This window comes from Saccopteryx leptura, chromosome 3, assembly GCF_036850995.1.
Source record: "Saccopteryx leptura isolate mSacLep1 chromosome 3, mSacLep1_pri_phased_curated, whole genome shotgun sequence".
Classification (NCBI taxonomy): domain Eukaryota; kingdom Metazoa; phylum Chordata; class Mammalia; order Chiroptera; family Emballonuridae; genus Saccopteryx; species Saccopteryx leptura.
Window position 1 is genome coordinate 28,191,669 of NC_089505.1, and position 26,879 is coordinate 28,218,547.

At 42.5% G+C, this 26,879-nt stretch overlaps 1 protein-coding gene across 4 annotated transcripts in view; it reads right to left on the bottom strand.

Moving 5' to 3' along the window:
* Positions 1 to 24,073: 24,073 nt before the first annotated feature.
* PDE7B (phosphodiesterase 7B) overlaps positions 24,074 to 26,879 on the bottom strand; it is a 333,453-nt gene continuing 330,647 nt past the window's right edge. For all 4 annotated transcript variants that reach the window (XM_066373165.1, XM_066373164.1, XM_066373168.1 and 1 more), the window contains one exon: positions 24,074 to 25,776. In XM_066373165.1, coding sequence (XP_066229262.1) covers positions 25,535 to 25,776 — 242 coding nt within the window. In that variant the 3' untranslated portion in view covers positions 24,074 to 25,534. The remainder of the gene's footprint in view (positions 25,777 to 26,879) is intronic.

Here is a 26,879-nt window from a genome sequence, read left to right on the forward strand (position 1 = left end):
TTCTAGGGTTGGCTGCCTCTGTCTTTCCACGTGGGCTTTGTGAAAAGAATCCGTTTGCCCTAAAGTGTCATCAGGAAGCAAAGTGGGAATTACTGACATTTTACCTGGGGATTTGGAGGAGAAGCTCTAGGACCTCTGCTCTGGTCCCAAAAGGCTTATTGAGACCCGTCTTCTCAACAAAGGTGGGTTCCGTTCCCCACCCTGAGGGGAGCACTCCTTCCAGCGGAGAGAAGACATTTTCCTTCATATTGTGTTGCACTCACAGTGCACACACAGTATGGTGTTTTGCTCTTTCATCAACATCATCGAAACATTTTTCCTTTTCTGCTACACGACTTCTACCTCTTCAACTTTTAATAATTCTACAATATTTTACTGAAGATGTATCCTCTCATGTACTTATCCATTATTCCCTAAATTGTTGGACATTTAGATTGTTTTTTTTCTTATTTGTTGTTTGTGATTGATCAATAATAAATATTCTATTTTCATTGGCTTATTCATTTAACTTTTTTTAATATAAAATTTTGTTAATTTTTTAAGGTGTCCTTGGTTCACACACACATGTGAAAATGCAAACATGACCAAAAATCTTACAAGAAAAATCACAACCTCCCTATCCCTTCTTCAGAGGCAATTGTGGTCACCAGGTCCTTGTGTCCTTGTCCTTGCAGTGATGGTCTAAGCACAGTCTCTGTGTGCATGTACATATGGACATGTGCCTCTTTTTTATTTTTCTCTCTTTTTTTATTATTATTAATTTTAATGGGGTGACATTGATACATCAGGGTACATATGTTTAGTGACAACATCTCCAGGTTATTTTGACATTTGATTATATTGCATACCCATCACCCAAAGTCAAATTGTCTTCTGTCATCTTCTATCTAGTTTTCTTTGTGCCCGCCCCCCTGTAACCACCACCCTCTTGTCCATGTCTCTGAGTCTCATTTTTATGGCCCACCTATGTATGGAATCATATAGTTCTTACCTTTTCTCTGAATTACTTATTTCACTCAGTATAATGTTATTAAGGTCCATCCATGTTGTTGTAAATGATCCGATGTCATCATTTCTTATGGCTGAGTAGTATTCCATAGTATATATGTACCAAAGTTTTTTAATCCACTAGTCCACTGATGGATTTCCCTCTCAGGACTGCTTTTGCTGCATCCCATATATTTTGAGTTGATGTATGCTCATTATCATTCGTTTCTAGGAATTTTTTTTATTTCTTCTATGATCTCATTGTTAACTCATTCGTTATTTAATAACATGCTATTTAGTTTCCAAGTGTTTGAGTATTTTTCAGTTTTTCTGTTGTGGTTGATTTTTAGTTTCATGCCATTGTGATCAGAGAAAATACTTGATATGATTTCAATCTTCTTAAACTTGTTGAGGTCACTTTTTGCCCTAACATGTGGTCTATCCTAGAGAATGTACCATGAGCACTTGAAAAAAATGTATATTTTGCTGCTTTAGGGTGAAAGGTTCTGAAATATCTTTTAAATCGAGTTGATCTAGTGTGTCCTTTAAGTCTGCTGTTTCTTTGTTAATTTTCTTTCTTGAGGATCTATCTAGTGATGTTAGTGGGGTATTGAAATCCCTTACTATGATAGTATTGCTATTGATCTTGCCCTTTATATCTATCAAAGTCTGCTTTATATCATATATTTAGGTGCTCCTATATTAGGTGCATAGATATTTATAATGGTTATATCTTCCAGTTGTATCTCTCTCTTTATCATCATGTAGTGACCTTCTTTATCTCTCACTTTGTTTTAAAGTTCATTTTAAAGTCTCTTGTCTTTGTTTTAAAGTCCATTTTTGTATGATATAAGTATTGCTACCCCAGCTTTTTTTCATTTCCATTTGCATGAAATTTTTTTTTTCTATCCTTTTACCTTCAGTCTATGTGCATCTTTTTTTTTTTTTTTTCTTTTTCTGAAGCTGGAAACGGGGAGAGACAGTCAGACAGATTCCCGCATGCGCCCGACCGGGATCCACCCGGCACGCCCACCAGGGGCTATGCTCTGCACACCAGGGGGCGATGCTCGCCCCTCCAGGGCCTCGCTCTGCTGCGACCAGAGCCACTCTAGCACCTGGGGCAGAGGCCAAGGAGCCATCCCCAGCGCCCGGGCCATCTTTGCTCCAATGGAGCCTTGGCTGCGGGAGGGGAAGAGAGAGACAGAGAGGAAGGGGGGGGGGTGGAGAAGCAAATGGGCGCTTCTCCTATGTGCCCTGGCCGGGAATCGAACCCCGGTGCCCCGCACGCCAGGCTGATGCTCTACCGCTGAGCCAACCGGCCAGGGCCTGTGCATCTTTTGTTTTAAGGTTTGTCTCTTGTAGACAGCATATATATGGGTCCTCTTTTCTTATCCACGCAGCTACCCTATGTCTTTTGATCGGATCATTTAATCCATTTATATTTAAGGTTATTATTTATATGTAGTTGTTTATTGTCATTTTATTCTTTAAAGCTGTATTCCTCTTTTGCTATATTCTTTTTCCACTTTGATCTGTTTACAACAGGCCCCTTAGCATTTCTTGCAGCATTGGTTTGGTTGTAGTGAATTCCTTGAGTTTTTTTGTTGTTGTTTGGGAAGCTTTTTATTTCTCCTTCAATTTTAAATGATATCCTTGCTGGATAAAGTAGCCTTGGGTGTACTCTCTGTGTGGATGTGCATATGTACATGTGCTTCTTTTTTTTTTTTTAACTGCTGCTTGGTGATTCATTGTGAGGTTACAAGGCTATGCATAAGTGCCTGGTTTGTGATGGTGCCCTGTTCTGGGGCTGCTTCCACTTAGAGAAAAGGGCATGGCTTACTTCCCACCAAGGTGCCATCTGCTCACTAAGCCGTGTGTCTGCAGGGCCACAGGGAGTACAGAACAAGGGAGCCAGCTTTATGATCGAGAGCCCTGGGGGCCAATACCATACATAATATATTTAGGTTGTTATCCCCAGAGGGAAATTTGAGTTATTTTCTGTACAAACGGCAATCATGCACCAATAACATTCACATCAATGAGTTTAATGACCGGAGCTGGCTGGTGCTGTGAAGAGTTGCCTGCTTTGGTGGTATTCGGGTGGAGAGGACTCTTCAGGGAGCTTTTGAAGGGCTGTCTAACACTATCAGGATCTGGAGCTGGCTGGCCTGGTTTCACTGACCCTGGGCAATAATTTAACTCAGTGGCTCTTAATTTTCTCATATAGAAATAGAAAGAAATCATAGATCTCACTTCCTAGAGTTGTTGTGTGTTAATTTACACAAAGCTCTTAAATTTGTGCCTGGAGAATGCTCAGTAAATGTGTGCTACCACCACCATTGTCATCATCATCATAGTACTGGACTTCTGGGTAGGCTCTCCGACTTGAGTAGGCCTTTTTGGTTGAGGTACCATTGAAGATCCCTGATTTTCAGTTAAGACAGACATTTGTGACGAGTTCTCACTCTTTTCTCCTTATAAGTTGCCATTGATTAGTAGCCAATATTTAAGACTTCCTTAGGCTTATGCTGTTTCCTCTTTCTGGGTTGCAGTTCTTCTCTACCCCTTAGTAAGATCCCAGAAGTATGAATGGTCCCAGAAGTGTGTGTGTGTGTGTGTGTGTGTGTGTCTGTGCGTGTAGGCATGGCATATGCGTGTTTGGGCCTGGGTTGACTGCAGTTGTCTGCCTCATTCTCTGCACTGTCACTAAGGTCCAATTGCAGGGACCTTGCCAGTGTACTGCCATCAGCAAGACGGAAAGAGAGGAGCAGGTGTCCCCACTAACTGACTAACTGACTTGGCTCTAGACCTCATTTTCCATGTTCTGAGGGGTTTTGGCAGCAGTAGTAACTCCCAAAGTTAGTTGAATGCTGCCTGTGTGTAAAACTGTTTACTGCTCTGTCAGGCTTGAGGCAAATCACTTTTCCTAAAGGGGATAGCAGTTTTGAGCATTACAAAGGAAACAAAAGCATCATTTGCAAATTAACACATAGTCCCCAGTCCTGTCAATACAACTCAACTAGCAGGAACCAGGCATGGGAGTATGGTCAGACCTCTTCCCATATGGGGACTGTGGCTGTGCTGGTTGTGTTCTCATTCTGGTGTGGCTGGCAATACTGCTCAGATCCCTGGGCTTCTGTTGGTAGTTCTTGTTTATGTTTTTTGCAAAGTCATTGCAGGTGTTTGAAGCAGTCAGATTTTCTAGAAGCTGTGTACTTGTTATATTATATAAATATATACCTTGTGAGTGTTTCCTGAAGTTGGAGCCGCCTTTAGCCTAAGGGCCTTATTTCCTTAGCTCTAAATCACTCTCCCTGTCTGAGCTCATGTCTGGCCTAGGAGACAGCTTTCATTTCTTATACCTTCTTTTTCCTTTTTATTTGAAGGAACGGAGCTTTGTCTCCTTTGTTTCTGCAGGTCTCTGAGATGGTTTGGGATCAAAGCAGTACATTTCCAACTCAGGGAATTATACAAATATTTCTGGATGGCACCAAGTTAATATGGGCTCCAGCAACCAGGGTTCTCATTTCTTAATATTTCCCAGTGACCCAAGTAGGGTCATTTCTGTGGTTTGCTTTTGGTTTCATGAGTCTTCATAAATGCATTTATTTATCTCCATTGTGATACATATCTAAAATGCACTTTTAGAAATGTGTTCTTGCTTTAAGAGCAGACTAAATGTCAAAACCCTTTGGCTTTGTTTGTTTGCTCCTTTATTATTTGGTAAACATCAGAATGACCATTAATCTTGGTCAGGAAAAAATTTTACAGTAGTAGTTTTCTTGGAAGTTTAAAAAGTATTATAGAACAAGGGGCTCCTCACTGAGTGAGGGCTTTTGTTGCTCCAGGCTTATGTCTACTTTGCTATTGGCAATAAAGTGTCATTTTATAATAGTAAGAGTAGTAGTAGTAGTAATAATAATAATAATAATAATTTATATTTGTAAGCTCTCTACTGTTTGCCAAGTATTCTCACAGACACATCTCCTTTGTTCTACTAGTCGCACTATAAAGTATTAGGTAGAACCATAATAATATATGGCACTTTTTGACAAAAAAGCAATTTCAAAAGGTTCAACTGAACAGAAATGACCAACTTTATTTCCACACTGCAACTCAGAAAGTTAAATGATTCACCAAAGCCAAGCAGGCTGTTGAGTGACAGAGCCCAGGCTGAACCTCATGCCTTTTGGTGCCAGATTTCTATTTCACCAAAGACTACCAACCATGTAGGTCTGCCTAAGAATGAGGATGTTCCCAGGCCAAGGGACTTTCCATTGTACAAGAAGGACAGAACTGGGCCAACCAGGATGAGTTAGTCCCCTTGCCATTCCCTGTCACCCTCATCAGCACTTGTTGTTAATTTATTGATGATAGCCTTTCTAACAGGTGTGAGGTGACATCTCACTGTGGTTTTAATTTGCATCTCTATGATGACTAGTGACATTAAGCATCTTTTAATATGCCTATTGGTCATCTGTGTGTCCTGTTTAGGAAAGTGTCTATTTAGGTCCTTTGCCCATTTTCTGATTGAATTGTTTGTTTGTTTTTTTGGTGCTGAGTTCTGTAAGTTTTTTATAAATTTTGTATATTAATCCCTTAACAGATGTATTGGCAAATGTGTTCTCCCATTCAGTGGGTTGTCTTTTTATTTTGTTGATGGTTTCCTTTGCTGTGCAAAAATTTTTAGTTGAGATGTGGTCCCATTTGTTTTTTTTCTCTCTCATTTTCCTTGCCCAAGGAGATATATCTGAAAAAAAAATTGCTATGAGAAAAGTTTGAGATTTTACTGCCTATGTTTTCTTCTAGGATTATTATAGTTTTGTGTCTAATACTTAAGTCTTTAAGCCATTTTAAGTTTAGTCTTGTATATAGTATAAGAAAATGGCTTCATTTTTTTTGTACATTCTGTCCAATTTTCTCCATACCACTTATTGAATAGACTCTTTACCCCATTGTATGTACTTGCCTCCTGTGTTAAATATTAATTGACTGTATAGGCATGGGTTGATTTCAGGGATCTCCATGCTGTTCCATCCATCTCTATATCTGTTTTTATGCCAGTACAATGTTGTTTTGGTTACTATGAAGTTGTAATATAGTTTGATATCAAGTAACATGATTCCTCCAACTTTGTTCTCTTTTCTCAAGATGCTGTGACTATTTGGGGTCTTTTGTAGCTTGATATATATTTTTGGAATATTTGTTCTAGTTCTGTGAAATACACTACTGGCATCTTGATAGGAATTGTGTTGAAGCTATAGATTGCTTTGTGTAGTATGGACATTTTAATGATGTTAATTTTTCTTATCCATAAACATAGTATATGCTTTCACTTTTTTGTATCTTCTTCAGTTTCATTCTTCAGTGTCTTATAATTTTCTGAGTACTGGACTTTTACATCCTTGTTTAAATTTATTCCTAGGTTGTATAATAATGCAACTGATTTTTGGATATTGATTTCATATCCTGCTACTTCACAGAATTCACTTATCAGTTCTAGCAGTTTGTTGATGTACTCTTTAGGGTTCTCTATAAACAGCATCATGATGACAGTTTCACTTCTTTTGGATGCCTTTTATTTCTTCTTCCTGTCCGACTGCTGTGACTAGGACTTCTAGTACTACATTGAAATAAAAGTGATGATAGCAGACATCCTTATCTTGTTCATGATCTTAAGGGAAACGTATGTAGTTTTTGCCCATTGAGTATAATGTTGGCTATGGGTTTGTCATATATGGCCTTTATTACATTGAGGTATGTTTCCTTTATTCCCACTTTACTGAGAGTTTTTAGCATAAATGAGTGCTGGATTTTATCAAGTCTCTTTTCTGTACCTATTGATATGATCATGTGATTTTTATTTTTCATTTTGTTTATGTGTTGTATCACATTTATTGATTTGTGTATGTTTTACCAACTTTGCATCCCTAGAGTAAATCCACTTGATCATGGTGTATTAACTTTTAAATGTATTGCTGGGTCCAGTTTTCTAATATTTTGTTGAGGATTTTAGCATCCATGCCCATCAGGGATATTGGCCTATAATTTTCTTTCTTTATAGGTATCTTTATCTGGTTTTGGAATTAAGATAATGTTGGCTTTATAAAATAAACTTGGAAGTCTCCCCTCCTCAGATTCACTGGTGATGCCTACTGGTCCAGGACTTTTGTATTTTGGGGAGTTATTTTTTATTTTTATTTTTTACAGAGGCAGAGATAGACAGGGACAGACAGTAACGGAGAAAGATGAGAAGCATCAATCATCAGTTTCTTGTTGCGCCTTGCGACTTCTTAGTTGTTCATTGATTGCTTTCTCACATGTGCCTTGACCGCGGGCCTTCAGCAGACTGAGTAACCCCCTGCTGGAGCCAGCGACCTTGGGACCAAGCTGGTGAGCTCTTCACTCAAGCCAGATGAGCCTGCATTCAAGCCGGTGACCTTGGGGTCTTGAACCTGGGTCCTTCTGCATCCCAGTCCGACGCTCTATCCACTGCGCCACCACCTGGTCAGGCTGGGAAGTTATTTTTATTTTTTATTACTGCTTCAATTTCACTGCTGTAATCTGTCTATTCAGATTCTCTGATTATTTTCTGATTCAGTTTTGGAAAATTGTGTGTTTCTAGGAATTTATTCATTTTATCCAGATTGTCTAATTTGTTGGCATATCATTGTTTGTAATACTTGCTTACAATGCTTTGTATTTCTTTGGTGCCTCTTGTTTCTTCTCCTCTTTCATCTCTAATTTTATTTATTTGGATCCTCTGTCATTTTTTCTTGATGAATCTGGTTAAGTGTTCATCTTGTTTATCTTTTGGTTTCATTGATCTTTTGTATTGTTTTCATCATCTTGTTTATTTCTGTTCTTATATTTATTATTTCCTCTCTTCTACTCAGCTTAGGCTTTGTTGTTGTTGTTGTGTGTGTGTGTGTGTGTGTGTGGCCTTAATTAAGCTGTGCCAACAATCCCAAAATATATTTTTTATAAATAGAGAAAATATCTCAATTTCTTATGTGGGGGTAAAGTAAGTTTTCTGCTGATTCTATGCCCAAATTATTTCTGCTTATGTTTTGGTTAAGATATTATGATTCCTTAAGTGAACATTTTAAAATTATTTGACCTAAGGCTGTAGATGACCTGGACCTTGAATCCCACTGGCTCTTATTCAGGAAGTAACTCTTTCTCATTCTCTCCTCCATAACGTGTGCAAGCCTCTGAGGACTGGTCTTCCTCTGTATGTCTTTCACATGACCAGTCCATAAATAATCTCAGTGTTGAGATATCAGAGTTCGTTCAATAAAAAATAAAAAGGAATTTCAGCATCTTAAGAAATAGAGGAAAAATCAGAGACAAGAATGAGTGAGGACTGGAGAAGAGATGAGGGAACCTGACTTGGAACTTTAGGGAGAGTGAGTCAGCCACCGGGAACAGAGCGTTAACAGGGAGATAGAGAGGGTGGCTCGATTCCCTTGGCAATTGCTGTCTATGTCTCTTTGGGGTTCTTCCAAATGTGCTTTTGCTTATATCTCACCAATACATGCATGCTTATTCTTAGTAACTTTATGGCTCTGCTCTAGGCAGCTTAGTTACTGTCATGCTTTACCAGTGTGGGCAAGCTGTAACGGGAAGAGCATGATCGAGTAGGAGATACTTGACAGAGGTGCTGGAGTGAGACTTCTACTCCCCAGCATTGGTTTACAGGCTACTCTGATCATATTTGTTTTGTCACTCTTGCATTGTTCCATTCTTTGCACTCTATCCTCTTTTGATAGTCCTAACTTCAGGCTTCTATAACGATTTTGTTGAGGTTCCATTTAGTTGAACAATCACTTTTGAAGGACCGAAAATTATTGTCTACTAGACATTGTGAAATATTCTCATCTGGAAGAGATGAATCAGATAGTCCCAGAGAAGGCTGTGTCTTGGGAGCATCAACTCTAAAAGTACGACAATAATCGTGCAGCACCTGCCATGGGGGCAGAAACATTTCTGAACACACACGGGCCCATATGAAATGCATACTGAAAACATGTATGCCGTGACCTGCCTTCCTTGTGCTCTGAGGAAGGTGAGAAGGTCAGGAGAGCATGTTTTCATGTGTTCTGTTCATATGACCATTTAAAAATTTAAAAGTGTATCAAGCTGTTTGTATGCGACTGGCATTGTTCTAATTCATTTGATCCATATGACAACCCAGTGTGGGGTACTATTATTATTCCATTGAAGTAACAGAGGTGTAAAAAGATTAAGAAACCAGCCAAGGGATAAACAGCTAGTAAGTGGCTGAGCCAGAATTCCAGTTCAGGCAATGTGCCTGTGACCACTCCTCCATGCTGCCTCTTGGGGAGTTCCCACTAGAGATCACTGGCTTGGTAGACAACTGTTAGTTAATTGTGTTAAAGTTGGAGATGGGAATAGAGGGGAAGAGTAACATCTCAGATGTTGAATTCTTTTGGTTAAAAGTCTTTGAGAAATTTAGTAACCATCTCTAAACCAAGCCAAACTCTATTTATCTCCCAAATGTTTATTGGACTAACCCAATGGCTAGAATGACTTCAATACATTGTGTTTCCATATAATGATTGCAGACTTGGGTCTCAATTTGCAGATTATGCTCTGGTTAAAATTGGAGCTTGTTCAGTAGTAGAATGACCATATAACCCTTTGATTTCAAGAGAATATTGTATTATAGATCCTGTGATTCTAAAAGGAGAAAGGGCACTGCATATACTATGAGAGAAGATGTGGTTGCATTTGAAAATCTTTACCGAATTCTCTGGAATTCTAAATAAAAATTCTAGGAGACTTGGAGACTTCTGGACAGCAAGGTCACTTTCAGGGAAAAACCACTATTTTCTAGCAAGTTCTCAAAATCTAAAAATGATCTCTTTCTGAAATTAAGTGTTAATAAGAAATAGCTGTACAGTGGAGGTGCTGTTCTAAGTGACTTCTCTTTCTTCATGTTCTCTGGCTTTTTGAGAGCCAACTGTGATCTAATGTAGAGGGAATGGGAGGAGCCTCTTTTCCCAGCTGTTTTCTTGGTCTCTTTCCCTCCTTGAACTGAGTGTAACCAGGACTAAGACTCTGAACTTAGATTAAAATCTAGATGTTGCTTGATTTATACCTTATGAAGGATTTACATTCATTTCCAATGTGCAATTGAAAGTATTTATCAAAAACCATTTACCTTTTAGTACTCACTTTTGGTCTTTGCTGCTGCACAATGTTCTCCATCATTAAAGAGTGGCCCATGTGGTTGGTCAGGGGTTGATTCCTTTTCATTTTTCAAATTTATTCTGCCTCTCCATTTCATCCCAAAAACTGGCAGGTCTGATGGTGCTCCCTGCCACAGCAAACTGCTTGTGCTTTCTCCGTTGACTTCTGGGGACACAGTCCAATGAGATTTGAAAAGTGTTAGCAATAGACCTATTATTGCCTCCAGACTGCACAAGAATCTGTAACAGTGCTATTGGTGGGCTTAAGAGTACCAAAGGGAAAAGCAGAGCTGGTTGTATATCAAGATCTTCTTGCCCTGGCTGGATGGCTTGGTTGATTAGAGCATCGTCTCAAAGCGCAGAGGTTGGCAGTTCTATTCTTGGTCAGGACACAAACACAAACAGATCGATATTTCTGTCTCTTTCTCAAATCAATAAATTAAAAAAAAAAGATCTTCTGGTCATTACTGATCTTTTAAAGAGCCTTTTCCCACCACCACCTCCAAGCCTAAGATCTATGGGTTTGGTGCCATAACCACTCTCTCAGTACCTGTGTGCAAGTTGCACATGACCTGAATCTCTGTGGGTCCATCCCAGTCAATCCAGACTATAGGTCACATTTTCCAGGAGCTCAGAATTTCCCTCTTTTCCGTAAGGCGTGGAAGTGAAACTAGGAGGATTCTTAAATCTCTAAGTCTCCTTCCAGCCACAAAGGGAATGTTGGGACTAATTCTCTGTGCAATCTAATGGCTAGCTTAATCAACCCTCTTTCATGTGATTCAATACCAAAGAATAATGCTTCATTCATTTGTCTTCTCCTATGTTATTCTGATTCAACCTTCTTTTGCCACAGTTCTCCTATCTGACCCTTCTCTTATGTTCTCTGAAGCTCCTAGACCAGCATAAACACACGCTGATATCTCTTCTCATCTCTCTGCGCCAGACATTCTTTTATCTTTCATGCTTCAATTGAAAACTGTCCCTTAAGGACACTGCTTTCTGGAAGCCTCTCAAGTGGAGGCCACTTGTTACCAATTGTTCTTCATGTCAGTGTTAGGATATTGGGTCAAGGATCACCTGCGATCTTATTGTCACTTTACCATTAGTCCTCCACCCTCACTCAGGAATCAAAAACCTAAAACTCTTCTTCTTGGGAGTTATTGCCATGAGTGCTGTTGCCTCCTTTTCTCTGTCATCATTTGGTATTCCATATTGTCTACTTCAGTTACTAGAGGGGCTCCAAGCTTCTCATCCCAAGTCCTGCCATCATCCTGCATGATGTGACTTCAGCAATGAAGTAGATATCTCATCTGCCACCAGGTCCTTTTTGTTCGTTATCTACAATAACTTTGTCCTCCACCCTTCTAAAGCTATACACCCCATAGCCAAACCTCTGAAACCTGTCATCATATCAAACTACTTTGCTCCTAAAATAATGAACGAGTGGACTGAAACCTCTGGAAGGAGCACTGACTACGATGAGATAGTGGAGAAGTTGAAATGTGGAGAAAGATTCACATCATCTCCACATGGCTGATGCCAGTGGGATTTTGAAACCATTTTTTTTCCTCTGAGGCAGATATGAATTAGTAAGAAAGGAGTATAGAAGAAAGAAAGAAGAATAATCTTTTAATTCTCCTTTCTATGCAACTTCTCCAGGCTTTACCTCCAAATACGCAAAATCAACCATATCTCAAAGCTGAAGCAGCCTGTCTCAATAGCCTCATTCAGGGGAAATCTGGCAGATGTGAATATAGCGTGTGTGGCGTGTGTGTGTGTGTGTGTGTGTGTGGGGATGACGGGGTGGGTAAGTGAGGAGCGCCAGATGCTCTGGGCTGAGTAGTGCCTCCTCCCCAACAGTCACACCCACCCAGAACCTTCGAATGTGACCTCGTTTGGAAATAAGATCTTTGTAGATGTAGTTAATTAAAAGGAGATCAGACTGGGCCTGACCAGGCGGTGGTGCAGTGGATAGAGCGTCAGATTGGGATGTGGAGGACCCAGGTTCGAGACCCTGAGGTCGCCAGCTTGAGCGCGGGCTCATCTGACTTGAGCAAAGCTCACCAGCTTGGACCTAAGGTCGCTGGCCTGAGCAAGGGGTTACTCAGTCTGCTGAAGGCCCACGGTCAAGGTATATATGAGAAAGCAATCAATGAACAACTAAGGTGTCGCAACGAAAAACTAATGATTGGCCTGACCTGTGGTGGCGCAGTGGATAAAGCGTCGACCTGGAAATGCTGAGGTCGCCGGTTCAAAACCCTGGGTTTGCCTGGTCAAGGCACATATGGGAGTTGATGCTTCCTGTTTCTCCCCCTTCTCTCTCTATGTTTCTCTCTCTCTCTCTCCTCTCTAAAAATGAATAAATAAAATTTAAAAAAAAAAAAAAAAGGAGATCAGACTGGATCAGGGTGGACCATAATCCCATGACTGGTTTCCTTATAGGAAGAGAAACAGAGACACAGACACACAGGGAGGAGGACCATGTGAAGTTATGCTGCCGCAATCCAAGGAACACCGAAGATTACTGGCGACCACCAGAAGCTAGAAGTGGCAAGAAAGGATTCCTTCCTGGAGCCTTCGGAGGGAGCAGGGCTCTGCTGACACCTTGGTTTCTGACTTCCGACCTCCAGACCTGTGAGAGAATATAGTGTTGTTGTTGTAAACCACCCAGATCATGCTCATGAGTTACAGCAGCTTCAGGAAATCAATACACAAGAGAGGTAGTGATTTTGTTTCATCTCGATTATCCTTCCTTAAATGCTTATTTTTCCTGCATGTTAATGAACATTATCACTCCCTTTGCCATTTCTCCTCCTTGCCTCCTATCTCCACGGACAGTCTCATTTGAGTTAGGAGAACTGAATCATCTTTTGCAGCAAATGAAACATAGGTAGCACCACCATTGCTTTCGGTCAATAAAAACAACTATTTACTAAATGTCAATAATACGCAAAACACTGCAAAACACTCCACATTCAGTATTAGCTCTAATCCTCCCTATAAATTTACAAGATAGGCTATATTATTACTCTTTCTGAAGTGAAGTTATGGCTGAGAGATGACTTCCTACAAGTGATTTGACTTAAATGGACAGTTTAATGACATACTTAACACCTGGTCGTAACCTTTACCAACCATGTATAAGGAAACATCGGGTCTCGAAAACGCTTAGCTCCAAATATGACAAAAAAGAAACAATCATTCCCAGTAATTGCTTGCTTCCTGCTTTGTTTGCTAGCCCGAATAAAACTTTATTAACGTGCAGTAGACATTTTAGCTCTTCAGTTCAGCTTTCCTCCCCTCCCTGCTCAATCCCACAGCATGTTTTCATGACTCGTGTACAAACCTGAACTCTCAAGGAGACCCTAACACCAGGCTGTTGTTCTGCGGGATGTCTGCCCCACTGCAGGTCCTTCTCACCTCATCCTGCACAGAGGTGGGCACTGGTGCCCCAGGCTTCTCTCTGTGTGCCGTGATTGACTGAACAAGACAGACAGGTTAACACTTAAAAATTTGCTTGTAATTATAGAGTATACTTCTCACTTTTTCTAGTGTATGACACTATCAGTATTTTGTTTTCATTTATAAGTTATTTTTCTTCAAATGGGGGTGAAAGTCCATTGACATGTAAAGTCTGACCCCCTGTTAGAAAGGTCCAAACAAAAAGAACAGTGGGAAGGAGGAAGAAATAAATAACCCCCTCAGCTGACGCTGCATCCAGTCCATTAGGCTTACTTTGTCAAGATCTTAAAAAATGCAAATGAAATTGCTTCCTGGGAAGAGGAGCAGGAGTCTGTGATGTGTAATCTCAAGTGCTTGTAAACAAGGATAAATCAGGAGACTATGTTTCTTTTTAAAGATAAGGATTGGAATTTGTCTCTGTCTTTTCTTGGATTGTATATTAAAACGGGGCTTTGATTTGCCCTGTAAGAGAAAGCATTTAGTGGGTCTTCTTTTCCAGGTGGATGGGAAAAAAACCTAGAAGTCTTTGGACATCAAGTCCTTCAGGGAATAATTTATGTCCTCACCACTCAGAAAAGTAGGCTTGTTAACTGGGAGAAGGAAAGTTATTATCTTCTTAAACTGCATTTGTAGAAACAATATAAGTCTACCAGAGAGAAATCAGCAAATTTGAAAAACAACATCTGCATTCAAATTCTTGGGACATTTATTGTTACAATTGGAAATTATTTATTTGTATTTATTTATTTACTTATTTATTTTTTAATTTATAATTTGTAAATTTTATTTAGAAAATTAACTTGAACAATGTGACATTGATCAATAAGAGTACATAGGTTGCAGGTTTAAATGTTAACATTCTGATACGATTTTCAATTTATCAATCAAAAAATATGCTTTTATTTAATTATTTATTTAGTACCTTCTGTGCTGCACTTTGGAGACTATTTTTTTTTAATATTTTTTTTTTTTCATTTTTCCGAAGCTGGAAACGGAGGCAGTCAGACAGACTCCCGCATGCACCCGACCAGGATCCACCCAGCGTGCCCACCAGGGGGCGATGCCCTGCCCCTCTGGGGCCCCGCTCTGTTGCATCCAGAGCCACTCCAGTGCCTGAGGCAGAGGCCACAGAGCCATCCCCAGCGCCCGGGCCATCTCTGCTCCAATGGAGCCTCGCTGCGGGAGGGGAAGAGAGAGACAGAGAGGAAGGAGAGGGGGAGGGGTGGAGAAGCAAATGGGCGCCTCTCCTGTGTGCCCTGGCCGGGAATCGAACCCAGGACTCCTGCACGCCAGCCTGACGCTCCACCGCTGATCCAACCGGCCAGGGCCTATTTTCTCTGGTCTTATCCATGTATCTTTAGTTCCACAGGAACACTGTCTTCTTCTATAATAAATTTTTATAATATTTTGTCCATATTATAAATATTATTTTATGGCCAAGCGGGTCACCTGCAAGTATAATCATGTTCAATGTCTATTTGTCTATTAATGGATCTTGTGTTTCCTTTTGTACAAAAGTTGTATAACCCAGAGAAAACAAAAGGCGTATCCCAACTTCCACTTTGTAGATTTTTGTCTTTAAAATATATAGGTGTCGCCTGACCTGTGGTGGTGCAGTGGATAAAGCATCGACCTGGAACACTGAGGTCGCTGGTTCAAAACCCTGGGCTTGCCTGGTCAAGGCACATATGGGAGTTGATGCTTCCTGCTCCTCCCTTTTCTCTCTCTCTCTTTCTCTCTCTCTCTCTCCTCTCTAAAATGAATAAATAAATAAAGTCTTTTAAAAAATATATATAGGTGTTTACATTTGTTCAGTACCTCTTTTCTGCTAGAAACCTATGTTTTAAGTACGTGCTATGTTTTATGTATGTTCTCAAATATTGACCTCACAACCACTCTGGGAGGTAGGTGTCACTCTCATTTTATATATGAGGAAATGAAGGCTCAGAGAGACTAAGTTAACGAGCTAGGGTTAAACAGCAAGTAGTAACAGTGATTTGAATTCTGCTTGGTCTGACTTTACAGCCCGCACTTTTAAAACTACCACATTGTTTCCTTAAAAGGGAAAAAATTACTGAAGAATAAATCCACCCTTGAAATACTAGAATTTAAACCATTTCAGGCAATGGAACCAAAGATACATTGTTTTTTAGATGACACAGACAAGGCAGTCATGTATCTTCAAATCATATCAGCTTTTCCAATGATCTCTCTGGTTTAATCGGAAAGAGAAAAAGCAAGCAAGCCCGTCATGGACTGTTCATAGCGGAAGCTCATTGTTTAGTCATTACCCCAATGTTTAGCTGTTGTGTTCCCATGGAGGTAGGACTGAGTCTTCTCTCTTCTCCGACAGTCTATTAAGAAGAGTCTATGCCTTCTGTCCTGTCCCAGGACTGACAGGGAGCTGGAGCTGAGAACATGTTTGAACATGTGTGTGTAGTATGAACCTTCTCTCTTTGAGCATCCTGGAGGCACTAATGCGGCCTGCTCCCCTGGAGCCTGGGAAAGCCCAGGGGGTTCAGGGCTGGAGTCAGCGTCACCAGCCAGAATTAGGGCTCTGGTGACATAGATGCAAGAGAGAGAAATGATTTCCTTCCTTCCTTCCTTCCTTCCTTCCTTCCTTCCTTCCTTCCTTCCTTCCTTCCTTCCTTCCTTCCTTCCTTCCTTTCTTTCTTTCTCTCTCTCTCTTTCTTTCTTCCTTTCTCTCTCCCTCTCTCCTTCCTTCCCTCCCTGCCTCCCTCCCTCTCTCCCTTCTTTTTCTTTTCTTTCTTTCTTTCTTTCTTTCTTTCTTTCTTTCTTTCTTTCTTTCTTTCTTTCTTTCTTTCTTTCTTTCTCTTTCTTTCATTCTTTCTTTGTTTCTCTCTCTCTCCATGCCTCCCTTCTTTCTTCTTTCCGCCCTCCCTCCCTCCTTCCTTCCTCTCTCTCTTTCTCCCTCTCCCCTTCCTTCCTTCCTTCCTTCCTTCCTTCCTTCCTTCCTTCCTTCCTTCCTTCCTTCCTTCCTTCCTTCTTTCCTTCCTTCTCACTATTTCCTTTACAGAAATTCCTGACTAAACAGCAAACAAAAACCACACCACCTTCTACTATAGAATATAGAGGACGACACCAAAAAGTAGGCTACAGCTGAGGAACAGCTTTTATTATTATTTTAATGTTTATTTTATTGATTTTAGAGAGAGCAAGAGAGAGACAAGATCATCTGCTCCTGCATGTGCCCTGACCAGGGATCGAACAGGAAACCTCTGCACTTTGGGATGATGCTCAACTGAGCTACCTGGCCAGGGCAGGAATAGCTTTCATTTGAGCAATGAGATGAAAGGCTAATAATTTTATCCAATCTTGCAAATAAATTAGCCAATCTCTTTAAAAAATGTAAAAATGAGTTTGTTTTTCTAATGTAAAGCGCCAGCATTCCTTTACTACACCCTCCCCCCCCCCCCATGTGTTCTCCCCATCCTCATCCAGGGGCAAAGAGGTATTTGCCTGGCTTCTCTAGCTTAAGACGAGAGAACTTGCATCTCTTGAAAGCCTACAATGTACCCAAGGGCTTGGTGCTTTTTGTACACAATCTCTTTTATTTGCCACAAAATATGATAAAGATATTTATTTGTAGGTAGAGCGCAGAGCGCATTCCTAGCAGCTGTGGCTGATGCAATGCTGTGAGAATACTCCAGCTCCCAGAACCCTCCTGGGCACACCCAGGAGGGAGCTCGCCCGCTATAAGGAAGTGACTCAGCGCCAACCAGGCAGCTCCCTGATCCTTTCAGCCATTGGCTTTGAAGAACACGCTTTAACACCCTATAGGCTGAACCCGTGTATATAAGCTAGCTTACTTTCTGAATAAATTGGATTTGCGCCACTGAACCTGGTCCCCGGAGTTGGGTCTTTGCGTCTCTGTCGTCCTCACTCCCAGTGGGCCTTGTCCACAACTGGCACCTCGAACAGGGACCCAACCGGCATCCAAGGGACGGGTGAGTGACCCTCTGCAATGGAAAACCTTCTCCCTCACTCCTAAGCCCCACAAGCTCGAGCCCTGCACTCCCTATTGTAGAGTAGGTGAGTTAAAGTTAGTGAAAAGGATCCTTGTACCTACTGGGAAATCCTCTCAGGTTTCAACCCTTGGCTCTGGGATGCGCCTCTTTGGGACCCCAATACTTGGGCCCGAGCTTTCTGGTGCATCCGTTTGGCCGAAGTACATGAAGGACAAACTTTCCCTCTCGGCCTCATTTCCGCCCTGTTAGCGAAACATGCTGCCTGATCGGTGCTCCTGCTGAGGACCCCTCTGCAGGTCCCTAAGGTCCTACAGGCTACTCCTCTTTCAGAGGAGCCCTTACCTCTGTATTCGCCTCCCCCTGTAGAGGAAGAAAAGGGTTGGGCCACCGAGTTTGATGGACTTGCAGCCGAGTGTGTAGAAACGAAACTAGATACATTAGAAACCGCGCCATCAGCTCTGTCACCCGAAGAAGCAGAAGTCACTACTTCTGCATTCCCTGTGGGGGTGGGGGGTAGGGAGGGGCTCAATACCCCACTCCAGCCTCTCAGATGCTATTTTATACCCCACCTTTAACTCCAACACATGTTCCCACTGTAGACCCATGGGCCAGCTATATGCCCCCATGTGTCTTTTTTCTTTTCCTCCCTCATTTGTCTGTCTGTCTTGTCTATTTTTCTGTATCTCTCACTCTCTCTTTCCCTCCCCTCTCTCTGAAATGACGCTGGAAGGACCCAGCCATGGCACAGTGGCGGGGACCACACCCTCTTCTAACACAAGGGAGAGGTTATGTTGTGTTTTTCAGCCAATTTGGATCCCAGGAATCCCCCAACCTGCTTGACAGGGTTTCTTGGGCACCCACTAAGTGGTTCAGTCTTCACCCGTCCAAAGCCACAGCCCTGGCCTCCTCCACATCGACTATGCCTGAGGGGTGGAGGTCCTCAGCACTCCAGAAGAAGACCTCGTGCCGGCGTGCACGCCCCATCACCTGGGGGGATGTGGAGGCTTTGGCAAGGCGGGCCCAGAGAGTGGTCCCTGATGGACCCCCAGGTCCAGGCACTCTGTTCCTCCTCATGTGTGCCATTATCACAGTGAACTCCCCGGCACGGGGAGATCCTCACATCTGGGTGGCTGTCCCCCACCCTGGAATAATTATGCCTGTTGAAGTTAATAGCCCACAGTTTCCAGCAGTATTTTCCAGTAACTGCTCTCTTAGTCTCCCTTGTGACAATAGTGGCCGGGAATCTCAATGTGGAATGGTACTATATGAGGTAACCTCAGTGACCCAATGCTACTTAAATTTACTCTGAGTAATAACACTGTCCCCTTGGAGGGGTGGGTCCTCCTTTGAAATCATATTACAGGGGACTTTGCTGAAAATGGTACTACCAACCAAGGCTCAGTAATTGGCCTACAAGCCCTCTGTCCCCTAGCTACCAAAAGCTGGGCCCACCACACTAACCTTGCCTTCCCAGGGTCACCTCTTTGCCCGTTCCTGTATGATGAACATCTAAGAACACTTCTGAGAGAAGGAATTCCCTGGAGAGACGGCCTCGTTGCCTCTGGCCTGGATGTGCAGACCATCAACCTTGGAGTTTGGCATCAGAAGCTGAGAAACAGAATGCAACCATATGCAGTACACAGCCCATGGCAAGCCATCTGTTCCGTGTTTGGATGCTGGGACCTTTTGGGAAGGGGGCGTGCATGGACCTACGTCCATTTTTTTTTTTTTTTTTTCTGAAGCTGGAAACGGGGAGAGACAGTCAGACAGACTCCCGCATGCGCCCGACCGGGATCCACCTGGCACGCCCACCAGGGGCGATGCTCTGCCCATCAGGGGGTGATGCTCTGCCCCTCTGGGGCATCGCTCTGTGGCGACCAGAGCCACTCTAGCACCTGGGGCAGAGGCCAAGGAGCCATCCCCAGCGCCCGGGCCATCTTTGCTCCAATGGAGCCCTGGCTGCGGGAGGGGAAGAGAGAGACAGAGAGGAAGGAGGGGGGGTGGAGAAGCAAATGGGCACTTCTCCTATGTGCCCTGGCCGGGAATCGAACCCGGGTCCCCTGCACACCAGGCCGATGCTCTACCACTGAGCCAACTGGCCAGGGCCAATTTTTTACAATCAAAATGAAACTGTGTTTAATGGCACTTGGAAGGTCTCTGTAACACAATGGGAGGGAAATGACATCCCAACCCCTAGGAGGAATCCCCTGTTTAAGACTCCTGTTCTATTTCCTAACTAGTCAAACATTACAGAAGCTTGCCTCATTGTTTAATCCAGCTAATCTATTAGTATAATAGGTATTATAGTTGTTTTAGTTCTACTACGGTTCCATTGCATAATGTGTAGCATTCAGAAGCTACAACAACAGCAAGCTGTCATTCATCAAGTCCAATGGGCCTTAATTAAAAGAGAAGGGGGAGTTGTGGGTGGAGCACAGAGCACATTCCTAGCAGCTGTGGCTGATGCCATGCTGTGAGAACACTCCAGCACCTGAAACCCTCCTAGGCACACCCAGGAGGGAGCTCGTTTGCTATAAGGAAGTGACTCAGTGCTAACCAGGCAGCTCCCTGACCTTTTCAGCATTGGCTTTGAAGAACACGCTGTAACACCCTATAGGCTGAACCTGTGTATATAAGCTAGCTTACTTCCTGAATAAATCGGATCTGTGTCACTGAACCTGGTCCCCAGAGTTGGCCTCTGCGTCTCCGTCGTCCTCACCCCCGGTGGGCCTTGTCCACAGATATTATTGTCTGGCTAGGGGTTCTGTAACTTCTCCGAAGTCACAGAATAAGTTAGTGACAGAATAAAAACTGGGACCCACTTTAGTTTCCAAAATTTACCTGTGTTCTATTGTGTTGTACCCCAGGGAGTTTTAAATGCAGCTGAGCCCTCACTGATATTCTGTGAGTCCTGTAAGGAGCGCTTACTGCTAATGCCAGTCTCTGAACAAGTTTGAATGCTCCTCTAGGAGCATTTTTATTTATTTTTTAAAGATTTTATTAGCCTGACCTGTGGTGGCACAGTGGATAAAAGCGTCGACCTGGAATGCTGAGGTGGCTGGTTCGAAATCTTGGGCTTGCCTGGTCAAGGCACCTATGGGAGTAGATGCTTCCTGCTTCTCTCCCCTTCTCTCTCTCTCTCTCCTCTCTCTAAAATGAATAAGTAAAATCTAAAAAAAATTTTATTTATTTATTTATTGATTTTACAGAGAGAAGAGGTGGAGGACAGTGAGAAGTATCAACTCATAGTTGCTTCACTTTAGTTGTTTATTGGTTGCTTGTCATACGTGTCTTGACCAGGCAAGCTCAGGATTTCAAACTGGAGACCTCAGCATTTTAGGTGGACGTCTTATCCACTGTGCCACGACAGGCCAGGCAAGGGCTAGGTCTTTTTTTTTTTTTTTTTTTTTAAAGATTTTCCTTTATTTATTCATTATAGAGAGGGGAGGGGGGGGAGAAGGAGTGGGAAGCATCAACTCCCATATGTGCCTTGACCAGGCAAGCCCAATGTTTTGAACCAGCAACCTCAGCATTCCAGGTTGACGCTTTATCCACTGCGCCACCACAGGTCAGGCAAGGGCTAGGTCTTTTAATATCCCAAGTATCTAGCACAATCTCTGGCACATAGTAGATACCGTAACTCAGTCAATATTGGTTGCATTGAAATTCACCTGCTCACATAGAAGTGGCCTATTTGACAATGTTTCAGCTAACTTCTCAGGTACATTGGTGTCATGTCAGACCTATACTTGGAATACCACCAAGGTCTTACTTTGGATTTTGATTTTGTTGATATACAGTGTGCATAAAGAAAAAGGGGTGTGCCTTCAGATATGGGAAGTGTTAAGAAATCAGTGAGATTCTGAACGCGAGTCTTATAATGGGTATGGGGATAGAGACAAGGGTGTTTCTGGGAAACAAGGGTGGTATTTTGTTTTTCTCCTCTATTTCTAGATAAATTTAGGACACTCAGGTGTCCTGCTTGAACTGTCCTGTTTTCCTTGGTGGCTTGCAATCCTGATATGCAAGACCATACTTTGAACACGTAATTCTTCAACTGAGTCTGTTGTTTTCACAACCTGAAACTTACTGTACCTCATCCTCTTCATATATGAGTTATACGAAGATGAATTAGAAAAACATCAGGACTCAGGAGAAAGGTAAAGCTGAATGGGGACCCTCTTTCCCCAACGTGGGACGAACTGGCCAGTGAGGCCGTTGTGGACACAGCTGTTTCTGCGCCCTCTAGTGGCAGGAGTCAGTCACGTGGACCATGTCTGCATCCTGCTCTTTTTCTTGAAAACTTCCCCTCCGGAGCAGGGGGGTCTTTTTTTTGTTGAATCCAATTGCATAGCTGGTAACATGTTACCTGGTGAGAATCAGGATATTTTCATATTGTTATATTTTTAAGAAATTATCTTTATTTTAATTGTTTATCTAGACATGCCGATGGATATTTAGGACACATTTTGAACAAAAACTCACAAGGTGTTCTTTTTTTTCTCTCCAAACCTCACATGTGTACACAAAACAACACAATTTTAAGGGTTTGTTTAAAAGAACAAAGCGTAAGAAATACAGTTAGATACAAGCTCATAACCAATTTTGTAATCAGTGAGCAGATCCAATTCTACATGAGAAAAGGTTACAAAACAAGTCTGTGTTTTGTAGGAAGCACTATATGAAGACAGTGTTGCAGGACGCGCTCCAAGTCCCTTTGGGGGAAGCTTTAGCAAGTAGAAACAGAGCGGGCTTTTTATTCAGCCTAGCAGGGAGTTATGGGTAGGTCAGGGTTTCATAAACAAGATTCTGACTCCTCACGGATGCTGTTAAAAGGAAAAGCAGGCTTTGCCTATCAGGTCTGGCAGTGGTATATATTCTCTCTCTCTTATTTTGATTTTACCTTTACTTTGCTTACTAAAAATAGCCCTTTGATTCCTTTCTTCTCAAGCAATGAAAGAATTAAACTGAAATAGTTGTCTTTGATGGTCCATGGACTAGGAGAATAAAAATGTGAAGACAAAGTCCATGGGTGATTCACCAGCTGTGTCTTAACTAGTAACTGGACTCCTTGTATTGAAATATTTCAAGAGAGCCACCAGCAGGCAAGGAAAAAAAAAATGTTTTCACATTCTCTCTCTCTTTTTGTTTAAAAAGAAGAAACTCAAGAAATCTCCAGATGGGTGAACGGAGGCCACAAATACATCTAGTTAATGCATCACGTCTCATTTTACTTCAGGTTTTTATTGTGCTACCAGCTGCTTCACAGGCTGAACCATGGGATATTTGGTACTTTTCTCTGTGAGTTCTTCTTTAAGACCTAATTATAACATAAACACTTTTGCCCTATAATCTTGGAACTACTAAAAAATATTATTTGTTTAAGTTACAGTATAAATATAATTTAAACAAAGTTCATTTCCTAAAGTCAAGGTAGAGCTAAAATAGCATTTTCTTTCTTATCTCTACTGTATCGTCCCCAGTAATGGCTTTCCTTGATTTGCTATCATGTACATTAAGGACAGATGACTCAAAAAGCCCTTTTTGCATTACCAAACCCAAACAATTTAGGTTTGGAAGCAGGAATACATTCAACACATTCCCTTTTGGGGTCCTACCAAGCCAAGAGCCTCAGAGTATTAAAACAGTAAAGAATCAACTGTCAGTTCATAGTTATTACAGAAAAACAAAAATAAAGTTAGCGTTAAGTTTTCACAACTTCCCTTCTTACTCCTAGCAACAATTTCAACTTATCATCCATCCGTTTTGTAAGGTTTTCACACTTTCTTTAGTACCATCTGACAGTCTCTCCACATGTAACAAAAACTATAACCAACGTTCAAAAATTACCCTTAAACCTCAACTCTCCAAGCCTCAGTCTCTCTACAGGAACTCATTACCATCCAGTCAAGTTTCTAACTTTTCATTGCATGTTTGAATAAAAAAAAGGTTGCATTTAGGAAATGAGAGCTGTCCTTCTATCTTGCAAAACAGCTTGATAGTGGCCGAAATAATCAGATTATCACCTTCCACTACCTCCTGGTTTAAGGTGGTAAAGGTGGCATTGCCAATTCTCGCCTAACATTAGTTATGCTAGAACTCCTAAAGAAAACGTCCAATGTGCAAAGTTAGCCAACTAGAGAGGACTGCTGTACCAAACTGATTTTACGGCCAAGCGTCTGCAGAAAAAAAATGGCGACAAAATCCTGCTAGCTGCAACCAGGAATGAGCATAGTGACCTGCCGGGAAGGCAAATGCTGTCAGAAAACTGAAATATTTTCTTTACTTAAATATTGCTAACTTCAGCTAAACAGGTGGGTAGTTGTTCACAATGAAATTAAGGAAAAAGAAAAATCCAGTCACTCTTAACACCAAAGAAATGCACGCCAACCATAGACCAAAGGTGCTTTGGTACTGTAGTCATAACAGATGGAGGTGTGGAAGGGGAGCCAGGGACTTACTTCCCTGATGGTTAGATGACAGGGTCATAGAAGGTTTGTGAGACCTGCTATGTCTCCTGCAAGGCTGACACACTGCCATGTTCCATGACAAGAGTCACACACACACACACAAGCTTATCAGCCGGCTTGTTGAGACAGAATGTGCAACATCGCTGCGTTGGGAAGTGACTTCAGGCTCTCTGAAGGGACTCGTTACTCTGAGGAAACGCTGCCTGGTGCCATAGGTTAAACACTATGGGCTCAAGCGGAATGCACGTGAAGTTTCCGAAATATTTCCTCAAAGACTTTATTCAGTTTTGGTTTGTGACTTTAGCTGGGAAGCTTAAAGATGGACAGGGGAAGGCAGTTCAGAAGGACATCTGTGAGGATTTACGTTAGGCAGCTTTCAGAGGATGAAAGATGTTTTAAAGTTAAGGCCTTTATCTGCAAACAACAGTATATTAATAAACTCTATACCATATTTACAAATGCATTCTCTTGTATTAAAACTAACAGGATTCTGTTCACAGTGCCATTGTTTATACAGGTAGCAATCCCATAATACTCATGTATCTCGGCATGGGAATCAGTAGCGTTCGGTATTTACAGAAAATGTACATGTGTGAATATAAACATGTCACTGAAACTGAGTTATTGATAAAAGACAGATTGGCTAATGGTGCAAAGGAATGAACTCTACAGCACCTTCCCCTCGGATCGGATAGGAAACATGGTTTCTTAAATTGAGAAGATGCCCATTCTCTGACCCCAAGTGGCGTAAAGTCAGTAACAAAACAATGAACCCCCTGTTCAAGTTTGGGTACACCGAGTAATCTTAGTCCAAAGTTTTAGATCCATTGTCTAGTGCATAAAATATAAAAGTTAAAAAGATTTATTATTATTTTATAATAATAATAATTATTATTAAAATAGAAGGTCCTTTCTCTCACGCTCTCGTTTGTGCTCTTGCACTTAAGACCAATATCCTTGGAGTTCCAAATATGCTGGTGTTTTTGTCATGCAGATCAGCAGTCAGATGGCAAATGCTAGAATGCTCTGGGCTTCAGCACTGCTGCCCGTCACAGTGGGACCCAGGGCCCGTGGGGGGCACGGCAGGAGCACCTCTTTCTCTCTTTCTCTCTCCTCAGTCCTCTCCTGGAGGGGCAGCTCTGCCCTTGGAATCAGCTCCCATGTTACTGAATGGAGTTGCCCATTTCGGCAGCGAATGCTGAGGTGACGAATGGCTTCTGTACACTTGGAAAAAGGAGGGAGGCAGGGGAGTAGGAGAAAGGCGGCATTCCAAAGAGCCCCGGGCTGAAACCCAAGAGCAGCTGGGCGTATGGGCAAGAACCCCGCAGAGCTTGTGTCTTCGCCGGAGGCCTCTGCTCTGGGCGGGTCCCACTCTCCCAGGGCGCAGAGCAGGGGACGGGCCTGGCGGGCACTAGGGGGCGACGCCTTCAGTCACAGCCTGCTCCTCGGTCTCAGTCCCGCGGTCGGGGTGGTCCGGGCCGCCGCCGCCGCCGCCGCCGCCGCCGCCGCTGCTTCTGCGCTGCTTGGGCAGCAGGCTCTTCCACCGGGCTTTGTTGTGTGCAAGGTGGCTCAGCATGTTCTCAGACAGGGGGCTGTTTCCCGTGAACCGGGCCCATTCCCGGAAGAGCGGCTCCACGATGTAGGTCATGAAACCTAAAACAGGCAAGGCCGATCTCGTCACCGCAGGGCCACGAATCCTCCCCATTCCTTCCTCACAAAATGCAGAGTTTGATGGAAAGAGGGGAGCCCCAGGGGTGAGGTACAGAGGGGAGAGAGGAAGTCCCAGCTCCACTGGGGAGAAGAGAAATCCCTGAAACTGAAAGTCAGGTCTAAACCTGAGACAGCACTCAGGAAAGTCTCACTGTGGGCTGGCACAGAGGAAGAGAGGGGACACTTCCAGTCCCAGGGGACTCAAGACAGAAGAAATGGCTGCGTTACTTAGGACCCACTGGAAAACTCTGTCCGGGAGGCTGAAGCCCGTAGCCCTCACTAGACTCTGTTTATCTGTTTGGATTTTTCCAGTTTAGCCTGATCTGTCCCTGCACACCACACCCTCCAACCCTGAACTATACAGCTGGGAGATGTGGAACAGAGACCGAGGAAGATTTATGGTCTAAGGGTTGTTCTATAATCACCTTCTCTTTCTTATTGGTGTGCCTGTGTAGCATCCGTGGGATCTTCCTAGTCACTCAGTCCCCATCCCGTTTTAAAAACAGGTATCTATGGTAACCACATTTTCCTGAGCTGAAAATCAGGACATATGATCTGACAAAATAAGTGTGTTCTCATGACAACAGGATAGAATCTCTGAAATCAGGTTCATCTTGAAAATCCTGGTTGCATGCTAAACAACATGAAGGGAATGTTTCTCTTTGGTGGTTCAAAATGTCTTTAACAGGTGCCTGGCCAATTTCTCTCCAGCCAGAGCTGAACAAAGTAAGTCTGAGGATTAGGATTTGGGTAGTGGTCTATTTCTTTTGTGTCACATTTACAGACCCTGCACAAGAAAAGCAGCCTGGTGGGAGGGAGCTGGGTCAGCAAGCCCGAGGCTGAGGCCCCTCTGCCTCTCTTCCCAGCAATTCTATAACTTCATCTGCCCTGGATTCCTTCTGGGTTCAATTCTTTTGTTTTGTTTTGTTTTTTAATCACACCCCCTTTCTCTTTTTTGGGTAGATGAATCACTTTAATTGTAAAAACAACAAGAATGATATTAAGGGCAATTTGGAGAAAAAGGTAATTTCAACATACGTATTTTA